General features: G+C 58.1%; 6 protein-coding genes across 6 annotated transcripts; all 6 read left to right on the top strand.

Moving 5' to 3' along the window:
• Positions 1-486: 486 nt before the first annotated feature.
• BJ171DRAFT_276395 (sulfite reductase) lies at positions 487-5,682 on the top strand. The gene is made up of 2 exons (XM_053106848.1): positions 487-4,923; positions 5,100-5,682. The coding sequence occupies exons 1-2, from the start codon at positions 783-785 to the stop codon at positions 5,318-5,320; spliced, it is 4,362 nt and encodes a 1,453-aa protein (XP_052969571.1). The 5' UTR covers positions 487-782; the 3' UTR covers positions 5,321-5,682.
• Positions 5,683-5,766: 84 nt separating this feature from the next.
• On the top strand, positions 5,767-7,376 carry BJ171DRAFT_492872 (uncharacterized protein). Its single transcript, XM_053109851.1, has 2 exons — positions 5,767-6,720; positions 6,860-7,376. The coding sequence occupies exons 1-2, from the start codon at positions 5,940-5,942 to the stop codon at positions 7,210-7,212; spliced, it is 1,134 nt and encodes a 377-aa protein (XP_052969570.1). The 5' UTR covers positions 5,767-5,939; the 3' UTR covers positions 7,213-7,376.
• Positions 7,377-7,840: 464 nt separating this feature from the next.
• Positions 7,841-9,378, top strand: BJ171DRAFT_276364 (uncharacterized protein). The gene is made up of 4 exons (XM_053106845.1): positions 7,841-8,210; positions 8,625-8,702; positions 8,829-8,928; positions 9,103-9,378. The coding sequence occupies exons 1-4, from the start codon at positions 7,934-7,936 to the stop codon at positions 9,266-9,268; spliced, it is 621 nt and encodes a 206-aa protein (XP_052969569.1). The 5' UTR covers positions 7,841-7,933; the 3' UTR covers positions 9,269-9,378.
• BJ171DRAFT_276377 (uncharacterized protein) lies at positions 9,379-12,471 on the top strand. The gene is made up of 8 exons (XM_053106847.1): positions 9,379-9,513; positions 9,634-9,876; positions 10,050-10,167; positions 10,332-10,405; positions 10,519-10,663; positions 10,779-11,231; positions 11,455-12,265; positions 12,345-12,471. Exons 1-8 carry the CDS (start codon positions 9,488-9,490, stop codon positions 12,371-12,373), a joined length of 1,899 nt encoding a protein of 632 aa, XP_052969568.1. The 5' UTR covers positions 9,379-9,487; the 3' UTR covers positions 12,374-12,471.
• A 653-nt stretch (positions 12,472-13,124) lies between these two features.
• On the top strand, positions 13,125-14,132 carry BJ171DRAFT_276367 (uncharacterized protein). The gene has a single exon (XM_053106846.1). The coding sequence runs from the start codon at positions 13,211-13,213 to the stop codon at positions 13,817-13,819; it is 609 nt and encodes a 202-aa protein (XP_052969567.1). The 5' UTR covers positions 13,125-13,210; the 3' UTR covers positions 13,820-14,132.
• A 95-nt stretch (positions 14,133-14,227) lies between these two features.
• On the top strand, positions 14,228-26,657 carry BJ171DRAFT_276337 (rough deal protein C-terminal region-domain-containing protein). The gene is made up of 43 exons (XM_053106844.1): positions 14,228-14,591; positions 14,720-14,834; positions 14,949-15,132; positions 15,243-15,363; positions 15,472-15,583; positions 15,705-15,876; positions 16,053-16,373; positions 16,469-16,595; positions 16,688-16,798; positions 16,937-17,270; positions 17,350-17,473; positions 17,572-17,845; positions 17,956-18,016; positions 18,102-18,269; positions 18,399-18,532; positions 18,614-18,743; positions 18,879-18,946; positions 19,030-19,306; positions 19,388-19,808; positions 19,974-20,076; positions 20,217-20,333; positions 20,472-20,544; positions 20,623-20,721; positions 20,802-21,229; positions 21,334-21,423; positions 21,577-21,730; positions 21,894-22,031; positions 22,173-22,337; positions 22,481-22,710; positions 22,854-23,033; positions 23,192-23,603; positions 23,741-23,826; positions 23,944-24,015; positions 24,081-24,200; positions 24,349-24,452; positions 24,575-24,722; positions 24,830-24,931; positions 25,081-25,222; positions 25,448-25,644; positions 25,775-25,903; positions 26,029-26,177; positions 26,304-26,400; positions 26,527-26,657. Exons 1-43 carry the CDS (start codon positions 14,298-14,300, stop codon positions 26,551-26,553), a joined length of 7,110 nt encoding a protein of 2,369 aa, XP_052969566.1. The 5' UTR covers positions 14,228-14,297; the 3' UTR covers positions 26,554-26,657.
• The last annotated feature ends 30 nt before the right edge of the window (positions 26,658-26,687 follow it).

The raw sequence follows: 26,687 nt of genomic DNA, 5'->3' as shown, positions 1-26,687 counted from the left end.
CTTGGCCATGCTCCGCCCCCTTTGACCCACAATCTCGAGACGCGGACATGTTGCGGGGTCGCAACGCATGTGCCCGAGTGGCTGGCCTTCAGAGGACGCCGGGGATGGCATGGATGTTTGGCACTCATAGGATGCCGGGAAGTGATATGGCGAGCCATTGCGTCTGGCTGCGCGAAGTGCCTCCTGTCCACACACATGCCAGACCCAGCCAGCATTGGCATCGCATGCTCCCCCGATATCGCCTCCCGGATCCACATCCGTCTCGTCTCCCCATCTCCATCTGCACCCGGCCCTCGTCTCGCTGCCTCGCATGCACATCCCGTGGCCGGGCTGCTGATTATCTCTGTGCGACCGGCCGTCTTTGATCTCGTTGCCGCCTTGGCCCCCCTTGTGCTGGCTTCTCTGACCGCTTTTTTTTCTCGCTTCTCGCCGTCCTCGCCCTGCTCGCGGCTTAAATCGGTCTGCCTTTCCTCTCCGGCCTCGGTCGATTCTTTTTTTCCCTCACCCGTCGCCGTGCGTGCTCCGTAATCGCCTCGTCGTCGTCTGTCGCATTCGCTTCTCCCTCTCTTTCCTGCGCACGGTCTCCTCATCGCGCTGCTCTTGTCGCTGCTCTTATCGCCGCCGCCCAACTCCGCGTATCCCGCGCCATCCTGACCGACCGATCTTCTCGACCGATCTTCCCGACTGATCCTCTCGACTGACTCGGTTGACTCGCGCTCCGTTCTCGCCCAAACGCACTCGTCCATCAGACCTATTTAAATCGCCCGCCCACACTCATAGCCATGGCCTCCTCCAAGCAGTCGTTCGACGCCAAAACCGCCATCTCGTACATCGGCTACGATCTCGCCGATGTCAACATCTTTGTCGGCAACCAGGCCGTCGCCGGCGATCTGATCCCACAGTGGGCCGAGTCCAAGGCCAAGAACGCCTTTGGCCACCCCGGCACCTCCAAGACCGTCTACAACCCCAAGGCCGATCTCTACTCGACCGTGGCCGCAGCCACTGCCCAGCGCCAGCTCATCTCGGCGTACACTCCTTCCTCCGAACTCATCAGCGCCATCCCGACACTGTCAAAGCTCTTGGCCGACCGATCACCCGCCGTCGTCCACACGGCCCTGCTGAACCGGTACGGCGACTCCTCCGATGTCATGGCCGTTCGCCAGACCGGCGTCTCCATCCTGGCCTCGAACTCGGTGCAGGAGGCCCAGGATATTGCCCTGGCCTCCCACATTGCCGCCCTCCGCACCCAGATTCCCGCCATCCACGTCTTCAATGGCCTCAACACCACCACCGATATCCACTCGGTGCAGTTCTCCGATCTCAAGCACCTCTCTACCACCCAGCTGCAGCACGTCAATGCCTACAAGCAGCACTCTGAGCCCGCTGCCGAGCCCAAGCTCTATGCTGCCCCCCTGGCCAACATCGATTACGCCGACGCCATCGCCTCCATCGACAGCGTCTTTACCGAGCTCCGAACTGCCCTGCCCGGCCGCAAATACAGCCTCTTTGAGTACTCGGGCGCCTCCGACGCCACCTCGGTCATCGTCCTGATCGGCTCCGCACCTTCGTCCGTCGAGGACCACATCCACCATCTGGCCCAGTCCGGCCACAAGGTCGGTGTTGTTCGCGTCCGTGTCTATCGCCCCTGGTCTGACGCCCACTTTATCGCGGCGCTGCCCAAGACCACCAAGCGCATCGCCGTCGTCGAGCTTGCCCAGCACCTCGCCACCAACTGGGGCCCTCTCTTCCTCGATGTCGCCTCAGCCTTCCAGAGCGACTCCTGGACCGCCGAGCCCCCTGCGATCCGCGAGGCCCGCGTCCACCTGGGTGAGTCCAAGCAGCTCCAGGGCTCCAACATCGACTATATCCTCCGCGAACTCCAGAAGGACGAGCACGGCGTCATTGCTGTCGAAGGTGCCGTCGTCCGCGGTGTTCCTCCTCTGGATTCGGTGGCGCTCTCTGCCGAGCTCGATCTCGATGTCGAGCAGCCCTATCTCAAGATGCTGCACCAGCTCTTTGGCGACCGTCTCAGCATCGCCAATGTCTCCGAGCAGAACTCGGCGGCGCCTACCCAGTCGCCCACCGCCAGCGCCGAGTACGGCCTTGGTCTGCACATTGCCCAAATCCAGCAACGCTCCCGCTTTGTCGACCAGGTCTCGTCCCTGGCCAATGGCAAGGCTGGCGCCATCAGCTCCAAGCTCGCCGATGCCCTCAAGAACTGGCTCCAGAGTCGCGACAATGCCGACCAGGCCAAGGAGCACGCCGACGCCGCCATCGCCCTGCTCGCTGCCGAGACCAACCCCGTCGCCAAGGAGGTCCTCGCCCAGAAGGACCAGTTTGCCAAGCCCGCTCGCTGGATCGTCGGCGGCGATCTGCTGTGGTACGACATTGGCAGCAGCGGTGTCCACCACGTCATTAGCTCCAAAGAGAACGTCAACATGATCCTGCTGGACACCCAGCCCTACTCGGAAAAGGCCCAGGAGAACCAGGATCGCCGCAAGAAGGATATTGGTCTCTATGCCATGACCTACGGCGGCGTCTACGTTGCCTCGGTCTCGGTCTACGCCTCGTATGCCCAGGTTCTGCGCGCCCTCGCCGAGGCTGAGGCTTACCCCGGCCCCTCGGTCGTCCTGGCGTATGCTCCGCGCATCACCGTGCCCAACTACCAGCGCTCGACCATCAGCAAGCCGCTCGCCATCCTGAAGGAGAGCAAGCTTGCCATCGACAGCGGCTACTGGCCCCTCTACCGCTGGAACCCAGCCCTCAAGGAGCCCTTTGCCCTCGACTCGGCCAAGGTCAAGGCCGAGCTGCACAGCTTCCTGGAGCGCGAGAACCATCTCGCCCTCGTCCTCGACAGCGAGCCCCAGATCGCCCCCGAGTTTGCCGCCACCGTCGAGCGCGAGCTCCGCGGCGTCATGGAGGCCAAGATCCAGGAGTCGTACAAGCTGATGCTGGGCTCGCTCAACTCCAAGCCCGTTCTGGTCCTGTACGGCTCGGACGGCGGAAACGCCGAGAAACTGGCCAAGAAGCTCTCGTCCGAGGCCAAGCAGCGCGGCCTGCGCTCCCGCGTCGCGGTCATGGATGCCCTTGCCGTCGACGATCTGCAGAAGGAGGAGAACATTGTCTTTGTCGTCTCCACCGCCGGCCAGGGCGAGTTCCCCAGCAACGCCAAGGAGCTCTGGAAGAGCATCGCCGCCGCCACCCCCGACGAGGCCAACATCGGTGCCGTCAACTTCTCTGTCTTCTCGATGGGCGATCGCCACTACTGGCCTCTGCCCGAGGACGCTCACTACTTTGCCAAGGCCGGCAAGGACCTGTACGCCAAGCTGCTTGGTCTCGGCGGCCAGCCCCTGACCCCTGTCGGCCTTGGCGACGACCAGGACCCCGACGGCTACTTTACTGGCTACAACCAGTGGGTTGCCGAGCTGTGGAAGTCGCTTGGCGTCGACAACATCGAGGTCTCGGCCAGCGCCGCCCCCTCGGCCGATGACTTCAAGGAGGCCAGCAACTACCTCCGCGGCACCATTGCCGAGGGCCTCGTCGACACCTCGACCGGCGCCCTCTCCGAGCCCGACACCCTGCTGACAAAGTTCCACGGCATCTACCAGCAGGACGACCGCGATCTGCGCGATGAGCGTGCCCGCCAGGGTCTCGAGAAGGCCTTCTCATTCATGATCCGTGTGCGTGTGCCCGGTGGCGTGGCCACCCCGGCGCAATGGCTTGCCATGGACACCATCGCCGGCACCCACGCCAACGACACCATCAAGATCACCACCCGCCAGGCCTTCCAGTTCCACGGCGTGATCAAGAAGAACCTCAAGCAGACCATCCAGGACATCAACCACGCCCTCATGGACACCATCGCCGCCTGCGGTGACGTCAACCGCAACGTCATGTGCAACCCCAACCCGCTGCAGTCGCAGGTCCACCACGACGTCTACGAGTTCTCCAAGACCCTGAGCGCCTACTTCACCCCCAACACCAGCGCCTACCACGAGATCTGGCTCGACAAAAAGCTCGTCGCCACCAGCGAGGACGCCGAGCCCATCTACGGCAAGACCTACCTGCCCCGCAAGTTCAAGATTGCCATTGCCGTGCCCCCCTCGAACGACGTCGATGTGCTGGCCCACGACCTGGGCTTCATCGCCATCATCGAGAACGACAAGCTCATTGGCTTCAACATCACCGTCGGTGGCGGCATGGGCATGACCCACGGCAACAAGAAGACCTACCCCAACCTGGCTCGCCCCCTGTGCTTTGCCCCGCTGAGCGAGGCCCTCGATATTGGCGAGAAGGTCCTGACGGTGCAGCGCGACCACGGCGACCGCACCAACCGTAAGCACGCTCGTCTCAAGTACACCATCGACGATCGCGGCCTGGACTGGTTCCGCTCGCAGATCGAGGAGCGTGTCGGCTACAAGCTGCAGGCACCCAAGCCCTACAACTTCACCTCCAACGGCGATGTCTACGGCTGGACACGCAACGCCAACGGCCGCTGGAACTACACCCTGTACGTCGAGAACGGCCGTGTCAAGGATACGCCCGACCTCCGCATGCGCACGGCGCTGCGCGAGATTGCCAAGATCCACCGCGGCGACTTCCGCCTGACCCCCAACCAGCACTTGGTCATCGCCAACATCCCCGAGTCCGACAAGGCCCTGATTGCGGCTCTGCTGAAGGACTACAAGATCGAGAACGGCAACCTCAGCGGCATGATGATGAACTCGATGGCGTGTGTGGCCCTGCCCACCTGCGGTCTGGCCATGGCCGAGTCGGAGCGCTACCTGCCCGAGCTCGTCACCAAGATCGAGAAGATCCTGGAGGAGAACGGCCTGCGCGACGATGCCATCACCGTGCGCATGACTGGATGCCCGAACGGCTGTGCTCGCCCCGCCATTGCCGAGCTCGGCTTTATTGGCAAAGGTATGTGTCTGGGGGAGCGCAGGCGACAATACTCGCGATCGTGATGGTGGGGATGCTGACGATGCTGGTGGTGGGGATGCTGACGATGCTGGTGGTGGGGATGCTCACAACGGTATGATCGATTCTAAATGTTTTTGCGCCTTTTACCCCTCCCACTCTGTCTCCCTTCTTCGCAGCTCCCGGCGTGTACAACATGTACCTCGGTGGCGGTTTTGCCGGCGAGCGCCTCAGCAAGATCTACAAGGAGTCGCTCAACGAAGAAGAGATCCTTTGCGAGCTGCGGCCGATCGTCAAGCGCTATGCGCTCGAGCGTCGCACTGGCGAGCACTTTGGCGACTTTGTCATCCGCGCTGGCATTGTCAAGGCCACACGCAATGGCATGGACTTCCACGACTAAACGTGCCAGGAGTGGATGATTTGCTCGTCTCATAATGGCTCGTCGGCATGGAAGCTCGCCCGTCGAGTAGGGTACTCTCCCTCCCCCCCCCTCGATCCACTCTGTCGTTTCTCTTGGTTGTTTTTGTCCTTCACCTTTCTTTCGTACTGCTATTGCCTTTCGTTGCCATGGGCGTGTTCATCAAGGACGGCTCCAACCTGTATTGCAGCATTCACAAAATCGGAACGGAACACCCCACCGTTCTTTGGGGGCCAGTGGCCACCTTTTTTTTCTGGATCTTGAATATACACTCGCGTGCATCCAAATGGGTCGGCACAGTGCGATTTGTCTGCGCCGCTGCGAACCGGAAACATGCGGTGCTGGCTGCTCTCCTGGTCGAGCGCATCGATCTGCGCTGGTCCAGGCTGAACACGCGCCAGGCCGCGGCAAGCTCGTTCGGCCAATCACCCTGCGCTTTCCACGTCGCCTGCAAATTCGGTTTCTCCGGCTCATCGCCCCATCTCCTGCTGCATCCGCACGGCCATTGACAGCCCGATCGGCTCCGCTGCCTGGCTTGGTCTCTTCAGAGTCGCCTTGTCCACCTCTCCCCCATCTCCCGCCTGCATATCCTGGCCCAGTCATGAACATCTACGTTGCTCTCTTTGTGGTGTCGGTCGGGGCCCTCTTTTGGATGTACACTGGCTCGCCTGCATCGGCCGCGGCCACTTTGGCCAGAGCGGACTCGATTCCCGGCGGCGAGCCTGCGGGCCTCTCCAAGTCGGCCAAGAAACGGCTGAAGAAGAAGAAGCACGCCGAGGCCTCCAAGAGTGACGACCCCTCGCAGTCCCTGGACGATGAGGAGCAAAGGCCAACCGATCTAGCGACCCCGGCCCCAGTCCCGACCGCCGAAAAGCAGTCCAAAACCTCTTCCAAATCAGCCCCAAAGCACTCTAAAGCCTCCGCAGAATCCAAGGCCAAGTCCAAGCCCAACAATGAGCCGGCAATCGCTGCCGATCAATCGACTGACACAGATACTGTTGCTGCCGTGAGCTCGACGCAGCAAACCAGCGCCCCTGTCAAGAAGCAGGCCAAGTCCCGCCAAGCTAACCGTCAAAAGCATACGGCCCAGATCGGCAGCTTCACGAGCCAGGACTTTCCTCCGCTTGCAGCCTCTGCGGCTGCTCCTGCGACCCATCTGGATGCCGCCCCACTCGCTTCTGCGAGCCAGCCTCAATCCAAGCCCAGCTCGCTCACCGCTGCCGAGATTGCCCTCCAGCAGAGCCGGATCGACTATGGCGATGAGGATCGCAATCCCGACCAGGACGATGTCAAGGTCGCCCGGGTCCTGCGTGTGCAGCCCGAAACACCCGTGATGCCGCTCGAGGCCGAGGATGGATGGCAGATCGTCGACGTGCAGCCGAGTAAGTATGCTTTTGTTCTCTGGCAAATGGCCTGCATCGCTTTGAGCAACCAGCCGAGAGGGCAGCCTGTCCATGACCTGGATGCGCTGGCAGAGTACTGACGGGGTCATCTTTGTTCTGACGTCGCTGTGGTGTGAAGGGAAACCCAACACCCTGAGAATCAACCCTTCGACCTCATCGGCTCCCCAAAGGCCCGCCGCACGAGCAGCCCCTGTCCAGGACGAAGCCCTTACCAAGAAGCAGCGCGAGAATAAGCGCAAGGCCGAGCGGGTCAAGCTGCAGAAGGATGCCCTCGGCCAGGTCCAGGACGACCGGCTCGCTGAGCATCGTCGCGAGCAGGAGCGACTTGCCCTGCAGAAGCTCCGCGATAGCGACAAGAAGCAGCAGCGGGAGCGGCAGTTCCAGCGCAATTACGGAAGCAGCACCCCGGCGTCGTCCAGCAAGACCCCGGCCAACGAGTGGGCGTCGGCCAAGGACTCGCTGTGGGACTGAGCACGATGCCATCATGAGGCACTCTGCGGGAGCGGCGGCGGCGGGCTTCTCGGACCCGCTCTTCGCTAATGTTTCGACGGCGGCACCAGCCAAAGCAGCATATATGAATAGACCTGGATGTGTTTGCTATTTGCCGCATGCTCGACCATGCGTTCTCATTGAAAGTCATCTGTCCCCCCCGGCGTGCCATTTGCCCGACCTGGCTGCTTGGCTTGGCTTGGCTTGGACCGATAGCAGCGGGATGCATGCCCCGCAGTGCCCTGTGCCTGCTCGACTCGGCTCGGCTCGGCTCGGCTTGCATCATGCGATCGCAGCAGGTTGCGGCTCGGCAAGGCCAGCGCGGGGCTGCTCCATGTGTCCGGCCGTCCAAATCCGCGTTTGTCGGACTCGGTCTGGCCGTCCATCAACCCGCTTGCCCTCGACCCAGCCCACCTCTGCATCCCATTGTCGCATCCCGTTGCTGCGTCCGTCCTGATCTCGCTCGCCAGATCCCTACGCCCTTTGATTCGCTGTCGAGCCAATAGTTATCCGTGATCTGTTCATCCCCGCGCCTGGCGTCCTGCCGACCCGCCTTTTCGTCCATTCCCTGTCGTATCCGGTCCAGTCCTGCCGTATCCTATCTGCCCGCACACACCTCACTTCACTTCACATCCTCGGCGTCTCTGTCGACACTCTCGCCAGATCATTTCCCACACGCCTTCCTCCGCCGAGGCCGTCCGCCATGTTCAGCTCGGCATTCACCATCAAGGCCGAAGCCCGCCTCCGCAGCGGCAGTCGGAAGAAGCTCAAGACCGAGCTGACCAGCCGGTTTCCCTCGCTCGCCTTTGATGACGGCCGCTCACTCAATGCCCTCCTGCCGAGCTCGCAAAAGTCGGGCCAACCGCTCAACGAGACCTCGGTCGACATCATCACCGCCACTGGACAGACGGGCACCGTCGTTCTCGTGGATGGAGAGCCTATGTTTTACAGGGACGGCCACGAGGGCATTATCCCGACCGGTAAGCCACGCAACAGATCAGGAGGTGCCGCAAATGATTGCCTGTGCAATGTGCATTCTGCAGCAATTCGCATCCGGCGAGCCATCACGGCTTTCTCCAAAGTACTTCAGGCACTCGCATCATACTGGCGATCGAACAAGGACGAGAAGGGTTTGCTTGAATGAGCAATGCTCATTTGGCTCGACCGTCCAGCCCAGGGCCAAATCGCTTGACCAGAGCGTGCCAGCCACGACGGCGCATGTGCCAACGGATGTGCCGGAGCGGCGGAACGATGTCGAACCGACTGGGCCACCCGATCCGATGGGACTGAAAGCGAGAGGGCCGAGGGCGGAGAACTCGACCCTTCCAAGAACATGCCGCCGTCGAACCATATCCGACACTGATGCCCGTGCCGTATCTCCTCCGCAACACCAGTGTATGCCTTGTGGAAGGTTCCTCATCTCTGCCAGCTGCAGATCGAAACCACCGACATTCGCGACAGCAAATCGCAAGGTGAGTGCTGAACTCGGCATCGCGGGCCGTCAGCACGAATGGCCTGTGATCCGTCCAGACATGATTCGCACGAGTCAAGACTGACATGCTGTTTCACCAACAACTCTGGCCCCACCACTTCTGAAGAGCAACTCGGTATCGATGAAGTTCACGGCCTGCCGGAAAGGGATCTCAACTACCAGCCGGGCGAGCCCGTTGTCCTGACGGTCTCCCGAGATGGCAAGAGGTAAATGCCGCATGGCTGCCACCACAACCACCACATCCATCACATCCACCATATCCACCATATCCATCACATTCATCGCATCCATCGTTGTCCTCTCGGTTCGTCGTTGGGCAAGCCGCGACTCTGAATTCCTCGTTATCATAATAACCTGGCTTGATTGCATACCACCGCCAGGGTCGCGTATGGTGTTGGCATCACCCTGGCCTCGAAGAGCGAAATCAGTTCCGGGAAGAAGAAAAAGTTTGCACGGATCGTCCATGTCTATGGCGACCATCTTTGGTGTGTGTCGCTGAATGGAGCTCTCGTATCGGCCTTGGCTATCGCTTGCCGCTGTTATTGACAGCGTGGGGCTGTTGTCCGCTTTGATGCCCCCAGGCTCTATGGCAGCAAGTATGCCCCGACTGGCCTTGCATCCTGCGGGACCAGTGTTCGTGGCGAAACAACCGACGCAGAGTCAAGAGACGGAGACGAGGAGAGTCTCGGGGCCAAGAGCTCGGCAGTCGACGATAACGAGTTCGGGGTCGGCATCTTTGCAACCCTTCCTCGCGCCGGTGCCGGTATGCGAGCCGAGCCCAAGAAGCTTAGGTACGGCGCAGGGCCCATTCGTCGCTGAATCGGCTCTCTTACGCAGGGATTCACCTGGCAGCTATTCGGGGGTGCTGCGTGCTGATATGCTCGGCGCCTGACCAAGTACTGGCGTTACAGGTCCCCGACCACTTCCCTCGCAAGCTTCACATCCTACATATCCAATATCGGCTCATACGTCGCTCAGAACTTGCCCGACAAATTCGTTGCTGGCACTGCTCCGCGAGACTCTGCCGGTCACGACGACGTCGGTGAGACGATCCTCTTTTCCAAGTTCGAATGGGTTGACTGGAATCTGCCGCTCCCGCAGCTGTCGCTGCCTGACCCTGAGCGACTGATCTCTCCTGCATGGTACAGCCGCAGGTATGTGTCATTCCATACGTTTGATATTGGAGATTGCGGGATCGGGATGAAAGCATTGATCAATCGGGTGATTCGATGATCCCGACGATCAAGATTGCCATGCATCGAAATCGCCGCGCATCATATACCGCATCAGCTGATGATCAACCGCCACCCACCCGCATTCGGTACAGACTTTGCCTGCTGCTCGGATACGCCAGCGGTATCCAGGTTTGGAGCCTGGGGGACCTTGAAAACATTCGCGAGGTGTTTTCTGTCCGTGGCTACTACGAAAGCATCCAAAACATTGTTGTAAGTGGTTCGGGCAGCAACCGACGCCTTTGATGTCGCGAGGATACCGGGGCGCTCTATGTCCGCAATGAGGGTGCCCGACATGCACGTTCGACTCGATTGTCCGGTCAGTCCCCTTCCTGATCACTCCCCTTCCTGATCACTCCATCTTCATCGGTTCTCAGGCTCTTCCAATGCCCGAGCGGTCGACCACCCTCTCGGATAGCTTTGCTTCAGCTCGGCCGTTGATTGCGGTTGTGTAAGTTGCAAGTGCAGCTCATGACTTTTGTCTTGCGCTAGTTCACGGATCCGTTGAATGCCCGCTCGCAACTTCTGATAACACGCGCGGGCCTGTGCTTTATCTCACCTCAGCGCCGAAGCAAAAGGCTCGTCGCGGTTCGAAGGACGCGCGGCGCATTTCATGTCGCTTGCAACAAACCAAGTCATCTTTACGTTTCGCCAGCGAGAGCGTGAGAAAATCAAGGAAGTCAAGGCCACGACTCGACATGTTCTGATTGTGAGTCTCACCCTCGACTGTGCTGCCGATATCGGTGCCGTTTGTCTGGATGGAGAGATGCTGGCGTCCGGCATTGGTTTCAGCACCGCGCTGACAGCGTGGCTCCATTCTTCAGGGCACAAGCACCAGCATCCATGTTCTGAGCGCCCATTCCTTGTCGACACTCGTCGTCATCAACGACGTTTTTATCAACCCCGCGACCGAGACACCCAGCTTTGATATCGGCGCTCGTTTCCTCGCCTACGCGTGTCAGGGGCCAATCTCGACAATTCCAAGAACAACCGCGATCGTCGACGACCGCTCGGAAGGTGGGTCGGACGATGATGCCGTCGAGTCCAGCGTTGCCATCAACGCTGAGAAGATTGGTAAGGCCGCTGGCAAGGTTGCCAAGGAGCTGATCGGTGGTGTCAAGGTTATCGGTGGATATGGCTATCAGGCACTCTCGAGCTACTTCTCGGGCACACAGCCCCGACCGACCCACAGCGGCTTAGATGCATCCGAGACCGAAGCCAGCAGCAGCGGTGCTCCGCGGGACAGCGAGAAGAAATCGGACCATCGACAGGGCTATGTGAGTTGTTGTGTTGTTCAATCGCTGGTAGTTCAAAGCGCACGACAGGCTCTCAGTCTCCGGCCTCCTCACCGAGCTCTGCATGTAGAACCGTTGGTGTTGTTTTCGATCAAAGGGCGTGGCTCAACCACTGCATTTGGCTCGCTAGAATCAAATCGTCGCTGCCGAGACACGCGCTCATTGCTTTATACGCTGACTGGCGCTCCTATTTCCTGTTGTGCAGATTGCAGTGCGAGATTTGGGACTGCTCGGCAAGTCAGCCACGGATGACTCGACGTTGCTGCCGCCGGCGGTGGCCTGCTGGAAGGCGCACGAGAACCCCGTCGCCATAGTCATGTTCACTCCATCCCAAACCCGGCTCATCACCGTGTCGACCCACGGCAACAACTGCTACATCTGGGAGCTCCCCGGGCGCCCAAAGGCCGATCGGTCCCCGCATGTGCCGCACTGCATCTACAAGCTCGAGCGCGGATATACCCATGCTGTAGTCGAAGACATCACCTGCAGTCTCGACGGCAAGTGGGTCGGTGTCAGCACTGCAAAGGGCACCACCCATCTCTACGGCCTCGAATCTTCCGAGCGCAAAGCCGAGGGTAGCTCCTCATCACCCAGCGACGGTGCTCTGCCTGTATACTCCCCGCCCGCCACGCAGGCTCGCACAACCACACCGCTCTATCCCGCTGCCCGCATCCGACAAGCTGCGCCTCTCGACAAGAAAGCCTCCCTCGAGACACTACCCCCACTGCCACCCAACCCAGCGATCGACGGCTTTGGCCGGTCCGCCAGCTCGGCTTCCCAGACCAGTTTGGCATCCCAAAAGGGTTTCTACCAGCAACAGCAGCCCGCATCTCGGTCGTTTGTGGCCGAGACACCCCGCGGATCAACGACGGGACGCAGTCTTCTGATTGCCTGCTTCGGACTGGACGAAGAAAGTGTGTTCGCCAACTCTGCGCGCGAAAGCAAAGTCCGCGCCGAGTCCGGGCGACATGCAGCGTCAAAGCCGAACGGAGCGGCGTCACACCCATTCGAGCAGGGCAAGTCCAATCTGTGGCGACGCCGACTACTCGTTTTCAACCCCAACGGACATCTGACGCTGCACTTTATTGACGCCAGCATCGAGCACAGGGCGTCGGCGATCGTGACACCGCCGAAGCCGGCGTCTGGGGATCGATTTTCACCATCCAGTCTGCTGTCGACGGCCCTGCACGGAATGTCGACCTCCAGCCGGTCACCCGGTAGCTTGGGATCGTCTGCCTTTGACCATGGCGCGCCTTCCTCCAACGCAGTCCAGATATCCGCAACCGAAATCGTCGAGTGGTGTCTGCAACGGGAGTGCGAATGGGACGAAGTTCGGACGCTTGCCCTAGAAGCGCCAAAGGCAAAACGGGAGCACGAATCCTCAGAGAAGCACTCTCAGCGGTGAGTCGCTCGACTGTCCCAGCAACAGCAGCAACTGCAGCCGAGATCGGACAATGCCACAGTGAAAGTATCGCCCTAATCGCGCATCGGCCGATGCATGTTCGGCGCATGTTTGATGAGCGAACCTGGGGATGTGGCTTTCATCTCCATCAGAGTCTCCTCACACATCCGCTCTCGTTAGATGGAAATCCGAGATCGAGATCTCGTCGTACAACCAGGTTGTTCCGGAGAGGCCCATCTGGATGGGCCCGAGCTTCCAGTTCTTTGAGTTTGTCGGCAGTCAGACGCTGCAGGCTAAGGACGAGGGCAAGAGCGTGGTCTCACGCAAGTCAGACCAAACGGATCTGCCTGCTGCGCGGTCGCTTCTCATCAACCGCGAGGTGCTCAAGCCATACCGGTAAGCGCATAGAACGGTGTTTATGTTCACACGCTATACGCTATGGGCGCATGCTGAGTACTGCCTCTTATTCGATAGCGACGACGGCACGCCCCACAGCGAGCTCTTCCCAAGCGTCCACGAGGGCGAGCTCGCCGATATCAGCAGCGACATCTCAAACGCGATGAACTCGGCATTGGAGGTCCAGAAGATGCGCAGGTCCCAGCCGATAGCCTTCGGTAAGAAGTCACCGGTGCTCACCGTGCACCGTAACGTGGGTACTCACTCTGCTGGTGGTATTCTGGCATGTTCTTGTGCAGGCTCGCCTGATTCTGGAGGAGGTATTGCCATCCAGGCTCCGAGTCGAACCGGCGGCGCACGCCAGAGCTACTCTGTTTCCCCAGCACACATGGACTCGTCCATCATCCGCAGCTTCGAGGAGCAGGGGGTGCACGTCCCACGCGGCGGCATGATCATCAACCACGACGAGGACGATGGAGAGGGCGATGTGGACGAGAGCGAGGGGCGAGACAGGGACGGCTACTCAGATGATGGAGAGGATGAAGGTGGCGGCGACCAAGATGAGGACGGACATATGCATGACGACGACGACGACGACGACGACAACGATGACGGTGAAGGCGATGACGGTGAAGAAGGTGACGATGACGACGACGATGAAGGCAGTTCCCGCGCAACGTATTTGGCCGAGGCCATGGACGCCGATCTGAACATACACAACTACGGATCTTCCAAGAAAAGACAGACCATCCCGAAATCCACGGAGCTATAGCTGCACCTGCTGAGCGATAGCCGCCATCGCTGCTGTTATCGGCAGCCCAATCAGGGCCGCCTCGCTGCGAACACGCCTGGTCGATTTCTGTGGGTGGATACCGATTCGGAACCAAGCGGGATTGTCGCGGTGTTGTTCTGCGATGCAATGGCATGGTGATTCTGCGTTTGCTCTTGGACGAGCGGCCTAGTAACTGCACCGTCCCCATCGCCATTGCGAGGTGGTCGAAGGCTGGCACCACCCGCACCATGCATTCCATGCATTCCATCTGCACCATGTATTCCCAGAACACGGCAGAGGATTCAATATTGCCCGATCGGGCGCCTGTGTGACGCTCGCTGGGCAAGTGGGTGCGCTTCTCGTTGATGTCCTGCGCTGCTGCCAGCCGAGGCAACAGCCCAGCATTCCGCCAGCACAAGTGCCCACCAGGACGATTGCTCGGTTGGAGCGATTGCATCTCAACAGCCAGCGACAGAGCATGGCGAGCGACGACGAGTGGGAGCGCGACTACAGCAGCGACGACGACATGGGACTCGACGACAACCCCAGTGCCGACGAAGAGGACATCAGCGACGACGGGGACGATTCCAGCGATGACGAGGACCGATTATGGACGATCGTGGGCCAGGAGATGCTCTCAAAGGAGCCTGTCGCTGCCCTCAGTGCACTGGTCGAGTCTTTTTCAAGTGGCCAAGGTGGCGATTGCGGCAGCGACTCGATATACAAAGCGCAGACGCTGATTGCCTTCGGTCACGAAGCTGAGCCGGATCTGGTAAGATGGAGAACCAAACGCACCCCGACCATCGCCATGGAATCAACGAGCGGCGACGCCGACATACCGATCGACCCGCAAGGGAACAACCTGCCAACGCTGCTTCCGGCTCTCTGGTCCCTGCATAGGACTTGCCGCCTTGCCGAGCCGCCATGTCAACCCAGTTCTTCTGCATCGCCATCGAGAGCCACATTTACATTGTCGGCAGCGATTGCTCGACGCTCCTCGATACCGTATCCTTTGGTAGGCTGGCATGCTGAGTGTCTTGGAGAGGAGGGCAATCGATTGCATTGGGCCGTTCGTCCATCTTCCTCCCCTCACCGAGCTGACGCCTGGATCTGCCCGGAACACCCACAGACTCGAACGTTGGTCAGCTCACCCTCAACACATCTGGAGACTACCTGGCTGCTGTCACGGCTCAGGGATGCGTCAGCATCATCGAGCTGTCATCGCGCAAGGTCGTATGGACACAGGACTTTCACGACGACGAGGACGGCGATCTGTGTCCAGTCCTATGGATCGGATTCTTGAAGGCTGCAGGGTGAGTAATTCGACCGAGTCCAGTACAGCGCCGGCAAATCCATGCGCTACTTTCAAGACCATCGATCCTGTACTTCGATGTGGCTAACTATGATGGCGGATCCTGTGCAGCTCCGCAACCGAGGAGCTCCTCATCGTCCTTCGGAGTATGACCATACTTCGTTTTGCCAACATCGATCTCCAAGCGATCATGGCTGCGGCTGCCCAGCACAACATGGAGGCTGCCATGCAGGTGGGGCACTCAGACGACCCAAGGCTTGCCACGACTTGCATCTTGAGCCCACCGAGGCTGGCTAGCTGCTGACGCACCGTCTTGGTTCCGATCTTGCCACATGAGCAGCTCAAGGGCCAGATCACTCGCGAGAGTGTGTCGATCAGCCCAGATCACCTCGAGCTGGTGCGCTGCATTCAGTACAACGGCATCGAAGATGACCTGATAGTGTGTGGCCAAGGTGAGTACCGGGGACAAGCTTGATCGTCGACGGTGAGCAGCGGCACCCTGCGGGCCCCTTTATCAATGCTGTGTTGAGCGACGGCGAGCTCACTACACCTCCCACCCACATTGCCTTTCAGGCCCGGCGCCGCTACTGACGTGGGGGCGGTCGCTGGCTTCGCAGCCCATCGAATTCCCTGTTTCGGCATCGGACCCACAGCCCAGCATCGTCAGCGCCGACGTCGACGCATCCGGTGGATATCTACTGACACTCTCGGGCGACGGCAACTTGGAGCTGCGAGTCCTTCCCTAGTAAGTCTCACGAGCAGTGGTCGATCGAGCCTTGCCAGAGGCACCGCATCGCTCATCTATGGAAGATTGTGCTCGTCAAGAGCAGACACTGCCAGCACCTCCAGGTTGGGCTGAGTCGTTGTGTCCGTTGAGTTTTCTGACCATAGTGTGGTACGCTTGCGATTTCTGGCATCCAGCTGTATTCCAGTTTTCAGCCGAGCAACAGACCTCGTGGATGCTAAAATCAAGGCCGTCGCACCCGGATCGGGCGCTGTCCTGATTTCGGGGATCATCCGCGACCAAAAGTCCAGCCGGAAGTACATTCAGTTCATCGAGCTGCCGACCTTCCGCATCGTCAATCAGATCGAGGTGCATGCAAACTCGTGGATACTCTCTGAAATCAAGCGCTGTCCTTCGACTGGGACACATGCACATGAAGTCTCTGCAACCGAGGCGCCACTCTTCTCGCTTGAGAACGACGTATTCTTTGTCGAAGGGCTGTGGGATCCGGCAAGCAAGTAAGGCTCCACTGCAGACACAGACGCAAATGCGACACATCTCATGGCTCTTCCCGCCCGGCCTGCAAAGTGGCTGAACTAATCCGTGTGCACAGCCGACAAATGTACTTTGTTCGGGCGATATCAGAGTCTAAGCCAATGGGTCATCTTCAAACTTTGATCAACGAGAAGCGATTCGGCGACGCCAAGGCATTTGCTCAAGCCCGTGGGTTGCCGATCGAGGTGAGCTGCAGTTGAGGTCGTCGTTGATCACTCGATTGCCGGCAAAGTGATTCCCACACATTTGGTCTGTGCTGACAAATCGACTCCCGCAGGTCGTCACCAAGGTCCAACTCAGCAGCCTGATGACCTCCATCAAGAGCCACTCGCAAGGAGAGCTGGCTTGTGTCGTGCAGAGCCTGCTCGATCAGCTTGATGAAGTGGAGGTATGGCACAGCGTTGTTTCCTTCTATATATGCCACCAGCGGCCCGCATGTTCATATTGCCAAGTCGACCAATTTGGTGGTCGCGGACGTGCCTTTGGCTGGGCTGGACATAGACTGAGCCAGTGTGTCGACTCTCAGGACCACATATACTGCATCAACTTTTGTGTCCAAGCCAAGGTGCCGACGATCGATTCGACGTACAGGCTGCTATCGTATGCGCGCGGTCGGTCGCAGAGGATCAAAAAGTCCGAGTTCACAACCCTGACGGACGTGGCTGTCTCGAGTGTCCACCATGCTATTCACCGGCTTGGAACTTACCAGCTCATGCTCGAGGCCGACAACAGCGCCGACCAGTTTGATGCTGAGGCATGGCAGCGCTTCCGAATGACTTTCCTTGCGACGGAGGTCTCGGATCTGCTCGCAAACAACCAACTCTGTCAAGCGATTGTGGTGTGGCGACGCCACATTGCTGGTAAGTGGACAGGCTGATCGCTGAATGGTGGCCAGAGCACGTCTCACCAATCTTCCCTTGCTCGCATCGCCTTGTTCAGATGATGACCTGCTCGAGGAGATTGCCGATATCCTGGAGTACGTCTCGATGGACGCGCCACCTGAGGAGTACATAGCTTGGATCAAGCACGACATCATCCCGAACGTTCACCGGGTCGTTGAAAAGTATGTCATTACAGCTGGCAGTCGCGCCGCGGGTGGTATGAAGGGACATCAAACTCGCGAGGCTTACCTGTTATCGATTATACACAACACCATGCCAGATCCAGGATCATTGCGTGGATCGAAAGGCGGGCAATTGCCGTCGAAGAAAAGGATCAGCGACCCCATGAGGCCTTCCGCCTCATCCAGCTGCTCGACGACCTGAACTCGACTTCCCAAAGCCGGATGCTGAACTTTCCGAGCGTCGATGGCGTAGACGTGCTTGTAACCCCGCGCAACTACGTCGAGAGCTCGATCTGGAGAGTCGCTGACGAGGCCCCAGAGGCGCCTCCGACCGAGCTCAAGACGGCCCTTGAAGATCTCGTCGTTCTATCGGTAGGACTGCGCCGATGACCATCAGGAAGCTGTTGATCCGTGTTTTGCGGGCTGTTGGCTCGTCGTTGCTGCGGCGGTACTGATATCAATCTCGCCATATCCGTCATCAGGACAAACACGGCTTTTACATTCCGCTCCAAGAATATCAGCAGACCTCGCCTGCGGAGATAGGTCAGTACCCTTGCTAGGAGCAGGACGCAGTGTTGTTGAAGTATGCCAGTGTTACTGTTTGCCTGATTCCGCTACTCCCCAACAGCCTTGGGCCTGCTCGAGAGGGTGTCAGCCCACGAACTGCTCTCTGGAGCGATCCGCGATCACTTCAAGCCATACATCGAGCGCCATGCTCTCGATTCCGACGAGCTCCTGACCGAGTACTGTCTCGAGATCATGAACGGCTCGCTGGACGTAGCCAAAGCATGCGATGGTGAGCAGCTGCCCAAGAGCGATTCGGCCACAGTTGGGGCCTTGCACTTTTGGACTAGGACACGTGCCGATGTGTGCCGTTGGATATGTGTCCACCGCAATCTGACAGTAGTATGTATTCGTTTTCCAGGTTCCTGGGAAGCCCGTGTCCTCGAGATTCTTTCGTGCATGGAAACGAAAGGCGCCAAGTTGAACGTGCTGGTGGAAGTGCTCAAACGCACCCGCGTTCCATGGTCGGCCGAGCTGGAAGCGCACATTGAAACGGTGAGTGGGCACACGCCAAAAGGCTCCCGGCGGCCATCGCGCGATAGAGCTGTCCTGACGACCCCGATCTGCAACACACAGTGTCTGCAATGGACTTTTCTTCGGCGATACGAGGACTTTAAGGAAACCCACATGCTGCTCCGACTGAAGAGGATGCTGCTTCAACACGGTATCCCGAATCTCAACGTCAGCGACTTGTCGATGGGCCGGAGTATGTGTTTTTTTTTGCACCCGTGTCGGTTTCGTAGCCGAGTCAAGCCATCTCTGGCAGTTTGAGTCACAGTCGACCCGATATACTCACCAGCCATGGCTTGTGGTGCTATCCGCCATCAACACACTGATGTAGGAGTCATCGCTGTCTTGTCGACAATACCTCCGGCGCTGGACATTGAGCCCGTGCAGGACGGAATGATGGTATGAAGATACATCGCTGTGCACACTGCCGCTGGGCCGATTCAATGCCGTGGCTCTGACTCGCGCATACAACGCCCCTACAGGTCGTCAACACATATGCGCATCTCAACAAGCTCGATGTTTACCGAGCCAGGCTGCGTTATCTGCTACAACACCGACACAAGGACCAGGCTCTGAAACTGCTGGACACGGGGCTGGAGAACGACAGCACAAGTCTTCCAGCCGAGGCCCGGGCGACGTTGATACCCTGCAGCCTGAGCACCAGCGAAGCCATTACTGTGCTGAACGAAATCGCCCTGTGGCTCGATCAGAAGCTTTCGCAGACCGTGCGCAATGTGAATCCAAACGGGGTTCCGACAGGTATGGCAGACAGCATTGTGACTTTCCTTGACACTGCCCATGCGCAGAGTCGCACTGACACATGCTGCTTCCCTGACGCAGATTGCTCCAACGGCGCGTCTCCAGCGACCGACCAAGCGCAGTCCACCTTCGACTGGGTCATCAACTCATATGTCGTTGTGGCCGAGTATGCGCAAAAGCCCCTGAGGGATATCGCAGAGATCAATCAGAAATCCAGCAAGGCAGAGTTCGATACCCTGCACTGGTCTCTGCATCTGAGCCAGCCAGACTTGCTGGTCAAGCTCCGGAGCATCGCGGTCATCTTTGCCGAATACCGATTGATGTTGAACATGGATATGTATGAGAACCGGGAGCTGCACGTTGAGATCCTGTCGAAGATTGCGCCGCAAGCCTTCACCGACGAACACCCGCCGCACAGCCGCGAGTCGCCCTCCAAGCGCTCGATGGCCTTGGCGTCGTCCTCGAAGGGCGATCGCATCTACACAAAGCAACAGGTGTACAGGTTTGTTTTGTCGACAGATGCATCTTGTCTGCTGGAAGCCCATGCGCTATGGCTTCGTGATTCCTGTTGTGCATTCGCTCATGTTGAGCTCTGCTGGCTTTGAGCTGCCTGAACGGCTGCTGACCATCGCACTGTGGCTGCTCCGCAAATTTGGATCGGCATCAGACTGGCAGAGCTACTGAGGTTCCCTCGAAGCAATCTACACAGCCTCATCGCTATCCAGGCGATCCGGGATGGCGACCTCGTGACAGCAGTTGCTATCTCCAAGGTGGGTGGCCCTTCCAATGCCAACTGATGCATGCTGCAGTACTAAACACAATGAATGATCGAGCGCAGCATTGACCTCGGCATCCGAACGGCATTACCCTTGTGGATATCTCTGACTGTGTCATGTGCCCTCCAAACTAGGAGCTGTACGAATCGTCCACCGAGCCGGCGGTGGCGGAGCTGCTGCGAGATATCACCAACGAGCTGGTCAAGCATCTCAGCCAGAACAAGATCTCGGAGCTGGCGTCGTCGCCCAACGTAAGTGTCCTGGCGGGATGTCCAGCATATCCAAGTCTGCCCAACCAAGAGTTCCGCTGCAAATACCATGTGCCGTCGTTTGCAAAACCTTGACTGTCTGTGGTTTGGCTTCGCCCACACGCTCCTGACGATCACAAGTTCCGAATCACAAGCTATATCAAGCTAGTCGTGCAGCGGTCTCAGTCCCTGTGTTCCGCGAGTGATCTTCCAGGTACATTTCGACTGGACTCGGATACTGTCAAACACTCACGTTCCTGACAAGTCTCTTGGTGCCATTCCTTCTCCACAGATGCGATCGATCAGTATCGCCGGCTCGATCTGCTTGACAGCATATTCAGCCAGAGCGACCAAGGCGACTATGCAGTTTTGCTGTCCGAGGCCAACAAAGGCACGTATCTCCGGGGGTGAGCGTTGCATCTCGGCGCCGGTCGGCAAAGCGCCTCTGCTGACGCATTTGCGGACTTGTAGCTCCCAGTGGTACGAAGCGAAAGATTGCAGAGCTCTCGCAAGCCGAGCTGCATGGTTTCCACGACCCCGTCATCGCCAACATCAAGGATGACTTTGGTAGCTCGCTGTTCGGCGGACACTTTGGCGGAATCGGACTGGTGCTCTCGGCCGACACCAGTGTGGGCCACTGTGCCCAGTACTGTAACGAGTGGAACGCCTTCCACAAGGGCTCGGGACAAGACCGCAAGCGCAAAGGCAACGCGTTGATGCCCCTGGAACAGGCAGACCCTTTGCTCAAGCACTTGATTCAGAATCGATCCTACCTCACAGCACTTTGCCTGCTCTACTCTGTTGCCGAGATCAGTCATCGACTGGACGCTGTCGAGGGCAGCCAGCTAGTCTCTGAAAATGAATCAGCCTTTGGCTTGGTGCACTCCCTGCTTGGCGAGGTAGGTGGCGTGGCTACTTTGATTGCAACGGCTGGTGCAGTAGCAGAAGGAACGGCAGCATGCGCGTGATGCTGGTGATGGACTAATTGCCCTTTCGGACACAGGTCATTGCCCCTGTGCACAAGAACATGGATCAGAGTCTGGCCTTGGCTTGTTTGGTGTTCCTGAAGGAGCCAGGGTGGAAGACGTTCAGGGTAAGTCTATCTGTCGTCTGCTCTCCTTCAGCAATGCTGAATGCGTGACGTTCTGGACACTCCGATGGCTTGCCTAGTGTTCGCTGCGACACTGGCCCCAGGTGAGCGCTCACTTTGCTGACGAAATACGCTCATGTGTTTTGTCCGTTGCAGGAGATCATCACCACCTCCAGCAGCCAGGCATTCACGCGTAATATGTGTGTTCTTGGAGTGGCGACGGCCATGGTTCTGGGAAACACAACCAACGAGAAGCGCATGGCCGAGCTCTCCAAGCGTAACTTTTGGTTCCAGACGCTTCGGGAATACGGTGGGCATCACACGTTTCTTGGATGACACCTGCTACTTTCATCCATTTGTATTTGCCACTGCGTATCTGTCTCTGTCGACTCAGCCTTTCAAGCTTCCGAGTCGGCACGTTGTCGGAGCGAGCATCGTATTCGGCTCTGATGCCATTCTATCATCCGCACCAGGCATCCCCTTCAGCCAGAAAGATGTCTCAGAGCTGTCAAAGCCCGAGACCAAGAAGCGCGTCATCTCCGAGCTGCTGATCAAGTCCAATCTCGACCTGGAGCTGGCGATCGAGTTTGCCAGATCCCATGCTCTCGATGGTGAGTTGAGCGATCTATCAGCAAGCCTTGTCGGCCGGCTGGGTGACGTGAGGGACACGCTCTGTCCTTTCTCCAGATCACCATCGTGACGCACCCGGACTTTGGCTCACCCTGTCTGCGATTCCTGGTTTCCACTGCCAGAGGATACGGTGATATTCGAGTTTATTCTACACTCGCTCAAGGTTCAGTCGACCGGATACCAGGATTTCATTCACGGTGTCCTAGAAAACATTGAGGATCAAGCAGGACTCAGGGAGTTCATGGAGCATGAGTGCCTTGATGCCGTGTCGCCGTATGACTACGAAGGTAATGCAGCCAGCTTTGCACATCGAAATCGCAGCAAGGTGTGATGTTGGTGCTTTGCGAGTTTAGGGCCTGTGGTTGCTGCTGGCAATGCCACGAAGTAGTGATTTCGAGCCTGATCATCCCATATCAATCCCGCTGTTCAGCGATCCAGTTTGTGCTTCATCTTGCTGGCAGTCTCCCAACAAGCAAGACAGCAGCTTCGTCAGAGGGGCCCAAGCCCAAGTCGCATGAGAAGAGCGAGAAGCTTCTTTTGGTCGAAATCCTCCAGACGATAGCACGGCATTCGACACCCGAAGTATGGGAAGCAGCGCGAGTGCTGCGCTTGCAGCAGAATGGAGAAAATGCGGCGCAATTGGTTGAGACGCTCATCCAAGTAGGTTGGCATGCCACTCAGCGGTAGAGATTTGTGGAATCGCAGAAACCGAGCTGCGCTTCTGCAGCACCAACTCAGCGGGCACTTGCATCTGTATGATTGATTCGCTGGCCGCTTCCTGGATTTTGGATCGATCTGGACAGACATACCCTCTGTGCAAGTCGCGGCTGCCGTACCATCTGCTGCTTGAAAGCCCCGACATGACCCTGAAAGCCGAACTCACCGAAACCACGCTGTCGAGTCTCGTGGCGCTGTCAATCCCCCTCAAACTGGGGACGGACTACTTTTTCGTGCATCTGATCGATAAAACACTTGAAAGCATGGTCAGTCCTGCGAATGGTCTCAAGCGACGTTGCAGTCCCGCCAAAAAAAAATCCACTGCCACCTACTGCATGACCGTACTTGCCATTTGCGGCCACCGACCTCTCTATTGCACCTGAGAAGCGAGACATGCAGTCTAATATTTGCCATTGCCTCACAGAGGAAAAACACGGACGCCCCTGAGACAAACATGGCAGAGTGCGACATGGACGACGAGCGCTCAGCTCTGCCAACCCAGTTCTCGTTTTTCAAGCCTCTCGTTACCAAGATCAAGGATGTCAATGTTGCGATCGAGAAATGCAATGAGATTGCCGAGCAGCTGACAAACAAGCTCGAAAAGACCAACGCCTACCGCATGGCTTTCACTCTTCGACAGCGAAGCGCCCGACAGAACAAGACGACCGGTGGCGACGACTCAAAACTTCCGGTCTCACAGAACCTGCTGCGTGCGGAAACCATCAACCAACTGGATGTGCACTCCCTTGAACAGTACGCGGTCTACATTGACGAGCCCGAAGACCTTGTCCGGCGCCTCTACGCCGACAAGAGCGAGGAGGCGCTCTTCAACGAAGGTGAGCCGCAGATCCCCCTGACTTTGTGCAATCATTTCATTTCGTTACCAACTGCCCCTGAGATCGTCTCTGACACTCTTCCAATGCATCGACCATCTCTCTCTGCGCAATCGATTGCTGAAACCGTGTCCATCAAGACCGACTCCCACTGCACTCGGTTGCGAACGACATCTGCAAGCGGTACTCGGTTGATGTTGAGGCGCTGAGGTCGTCGCTGCTCAAGGTATGCTCAAAGCCTTTATCATTGCCTATCAATCGATGCCGGCGGTTATTTCCGGAACGTGATAAATCTGAATCGCTCGAGCAACGCTGCTAACTGTGTTATCTTGAATCAACACAGAGCCTGATTGAACAGGACATTGGACAATCGTCAGGGGTTGAGGAGCTGCAGCTTCCCTCAGCCTATGCCAAGGTACACCCTCTACTGCATATGCATTCGATTCGCCACGCAGTGCTGACCCACACATTCCAATACAGATCCATGGCCTGACAAAGTCCCAGGCAGAGTCTTCGCTGCAGCGCACGATTCTGTATATCCTGAGGGCCGACACTCTGGCCAACGGAATCGCTCGCCTGACAACCTATGCATACAAAAATGTAAGGACCGGCCGTATCGCTGCGTCCTTGTGCCAGAACTCGCTGGGCCTGTGAACGCAGGATGATGAAGCTGGGCCCGAACAGACGACCAACTGACGGCTTTCTGGATTCTCGACGCGATCCCCGCGCATCCGTGGTGTCGATACAGATGAGCGCCCGTACCCTGACAAGAATTCGGGCGCTCAGCGTTCTGTTCTTGTTTGCATCGCGAAGCGACCTCGAATCCAAGCACGTGGATTACGAGCAAGCGAGGCAAGTATTGCGAGGCTCAGCCGCTGCCAGCAAGTTGGAGAGGGCATCACATGCATTTTGGCCACAGAGAGCATCCGCCAGGTTGCTGACATTATGCGATCCATGACATGCGCTCGCTTCAGGCACTATATGCAGATGCTCCTCTACCTGCTGGATTTTGAAGCTCTCCACATTCCCGTGACCATCAGCACCTTTTCAAAGGCCGACAAAGAGGCTTTCGTGCGGTCTCTGTGGCTCAACCACGGCCCGAACTCGCAGGCCGACAAGCGGGTCGGTATCGATCGCATGCCACCGCTCGATAGGAATGAGCGCGTAGTTGCAACTACTGGCACTAATTTGATAGCAATCCAATGTTCATCTTCCCCTTTCAGACGCAGACACTGGCCTCGCAGCTGATCTGCAACATATGTATCGACTTTGACATCTACGACCTCTTGCTCTGGGAGAATCTGTTGAAACAGTTGATCCACTTTGAATCGGTATGGACGACAAGCGATGAACGCCATTGTGCATGTGTGCTCGAATACGGGAGGGGCTTGGATACAGCCGATCCGCAGCTCTTACTGGCAGCCATTGCCGAGTTGGCTCGTACACGACTGTTGCTGACCCGGTGATCATGCCTCTGCAGTGGCACTACCTCCTCAGCGTCCTCGAGCCCATCAGCGCACGACCGCAGCTCATCCAGCTGGCATCTCTGCCGGACAGCTGGAATCAGGTGCTTCGCCGATCACTGGAGTTTGCGACAAAGGGCTACACCGCCGAAGATACAAGTAAGCGCCCCAGTTGCTGCAGCATCAGTTATACCACGGTGTTGTGGAGCAGATTGTGTGTGCATGTGTACCACGACAGCACTGGACATAGTGCTCGATTACCTCGCCATGGAGAGTATCGCTCTGTAGATTTGTGCACTTTCATCGATCTAACGCACTTCGACGCTGTGGAATCGATTTGCCTTCCGCGCATGAACTCGTTAATCGGTGCGGCCGCGTCTCTAGAGGCAAACTGGCTTCTCTACCGAGTGTTCAGCCTCATCCAGGACTGCCTATTCCTGCCCGAGCTCGATTCCGAGTGCATCTTGAGACAAATACTATCGGTGCTCAAATCGTTTGGCTCTGAAGCCGATGCGCCGCTCTTCCTCTTGCTCTGTGTGCTTTCAGTCTTCCCATCCAGGAACCTCAAGACCACCATGGAGGTATGGCGCCGTCTGATGTCGTTCATTGCAGCAGTGGATCAAGCCCGGAACCCCTCCCGGCGACATGGCCGACGGGCCGTGGACGTCGTGTGTGCGGTTGTCATAACGCCTCCTCTCTCGGATGCAACAGGAATATCTCTGCATCGCATCGCCAAAGACGGTAGCGACGCTCGTGGCAATGGTCAGTGATCCGACCAATGCTGAGGTTCCGTCTGGGCCTGCACAGCTGCGCAAGGTGTGGAAAGGCATCTCGTCAAAGGTAAGCATGGTGGAGGCTACTGGAAGTAGTCGATCCTCAGTTGGCGTATCCACAAAAGATTGCCGGTTCTGCGACAAGCATCAGCACTAACACACGATTGCGGAACTGCCGGATGTGCCACGTAGAAATGGATCCTGCATCTACTCTATGACTCGGTCAACGAGAAGAAGGCCTTTTCGCATCTACCGGCGAGGCTACTGGTGCGGTCGGCCGAGTACTATTGCCGCCAGCAGAATATCACCGCGCTCCTGCAGTACATCCTGGGCAACGGCCGGTAAGCAATGCAGCAAGCAGAGTCCTGTGCTGGGCCGCTGTTGGTCGGGGCAGGGCCATCCTGCGTTGGTGAGTCGATGATCCATAACCTCGCTGACATCATCGTGCGATGCCATGCCTGAACCAGAACCAAAGAAGCAGAGCAGCTGGTCGCCCAGTATTATCGGATGCATCCACCTGCTCCTCCGCTGCCGGAACAAGCGACCGCAGAGACTCAGCTCGAGGTGAGTCGACTGTTGCTGGCGCATTGCAGCGGCTATGATGTGTCCTGGTCTGCAGAGTGCACATGGAGGACAGCACCCACTGATGTCACATTTGTCCATCCGCTGATGTCACATTTGTCCATCCAGCGATTCATCCGGGACCACGGCCTGTAACAGACGACAGCCGCACCAAGTAGCGAGATGCAGAGGAGCACTGAATATCAAGATGTAATCGGGCACCAATCGGCGAACCTGCTTCTGGAGCTGAATATACACACTAGTCGCCGATGCAGCGCGCCCAGTACTAG

This window comes from Polychytrium aggregatum (genome assembly GCF_025602895.1).
Source record: "Polychytrium aggregatum strain JEL109 chromosome Unknown BJ171scaffold_7, whole genome shotgun sequence".
Classification (NCBI taxonomy): domain Eukaryota; kingdom Fungi; phylum Chytridiomycota; class Chytridiomycetes; order Polychytriales; genus Polychytrium; species Polychytrium aggregatum.
The sequence above is the reverse complement of the archived record's forward strand: the minus strand, read 5'-3'. Positions and strand labels throughout refer to the sequence as shown.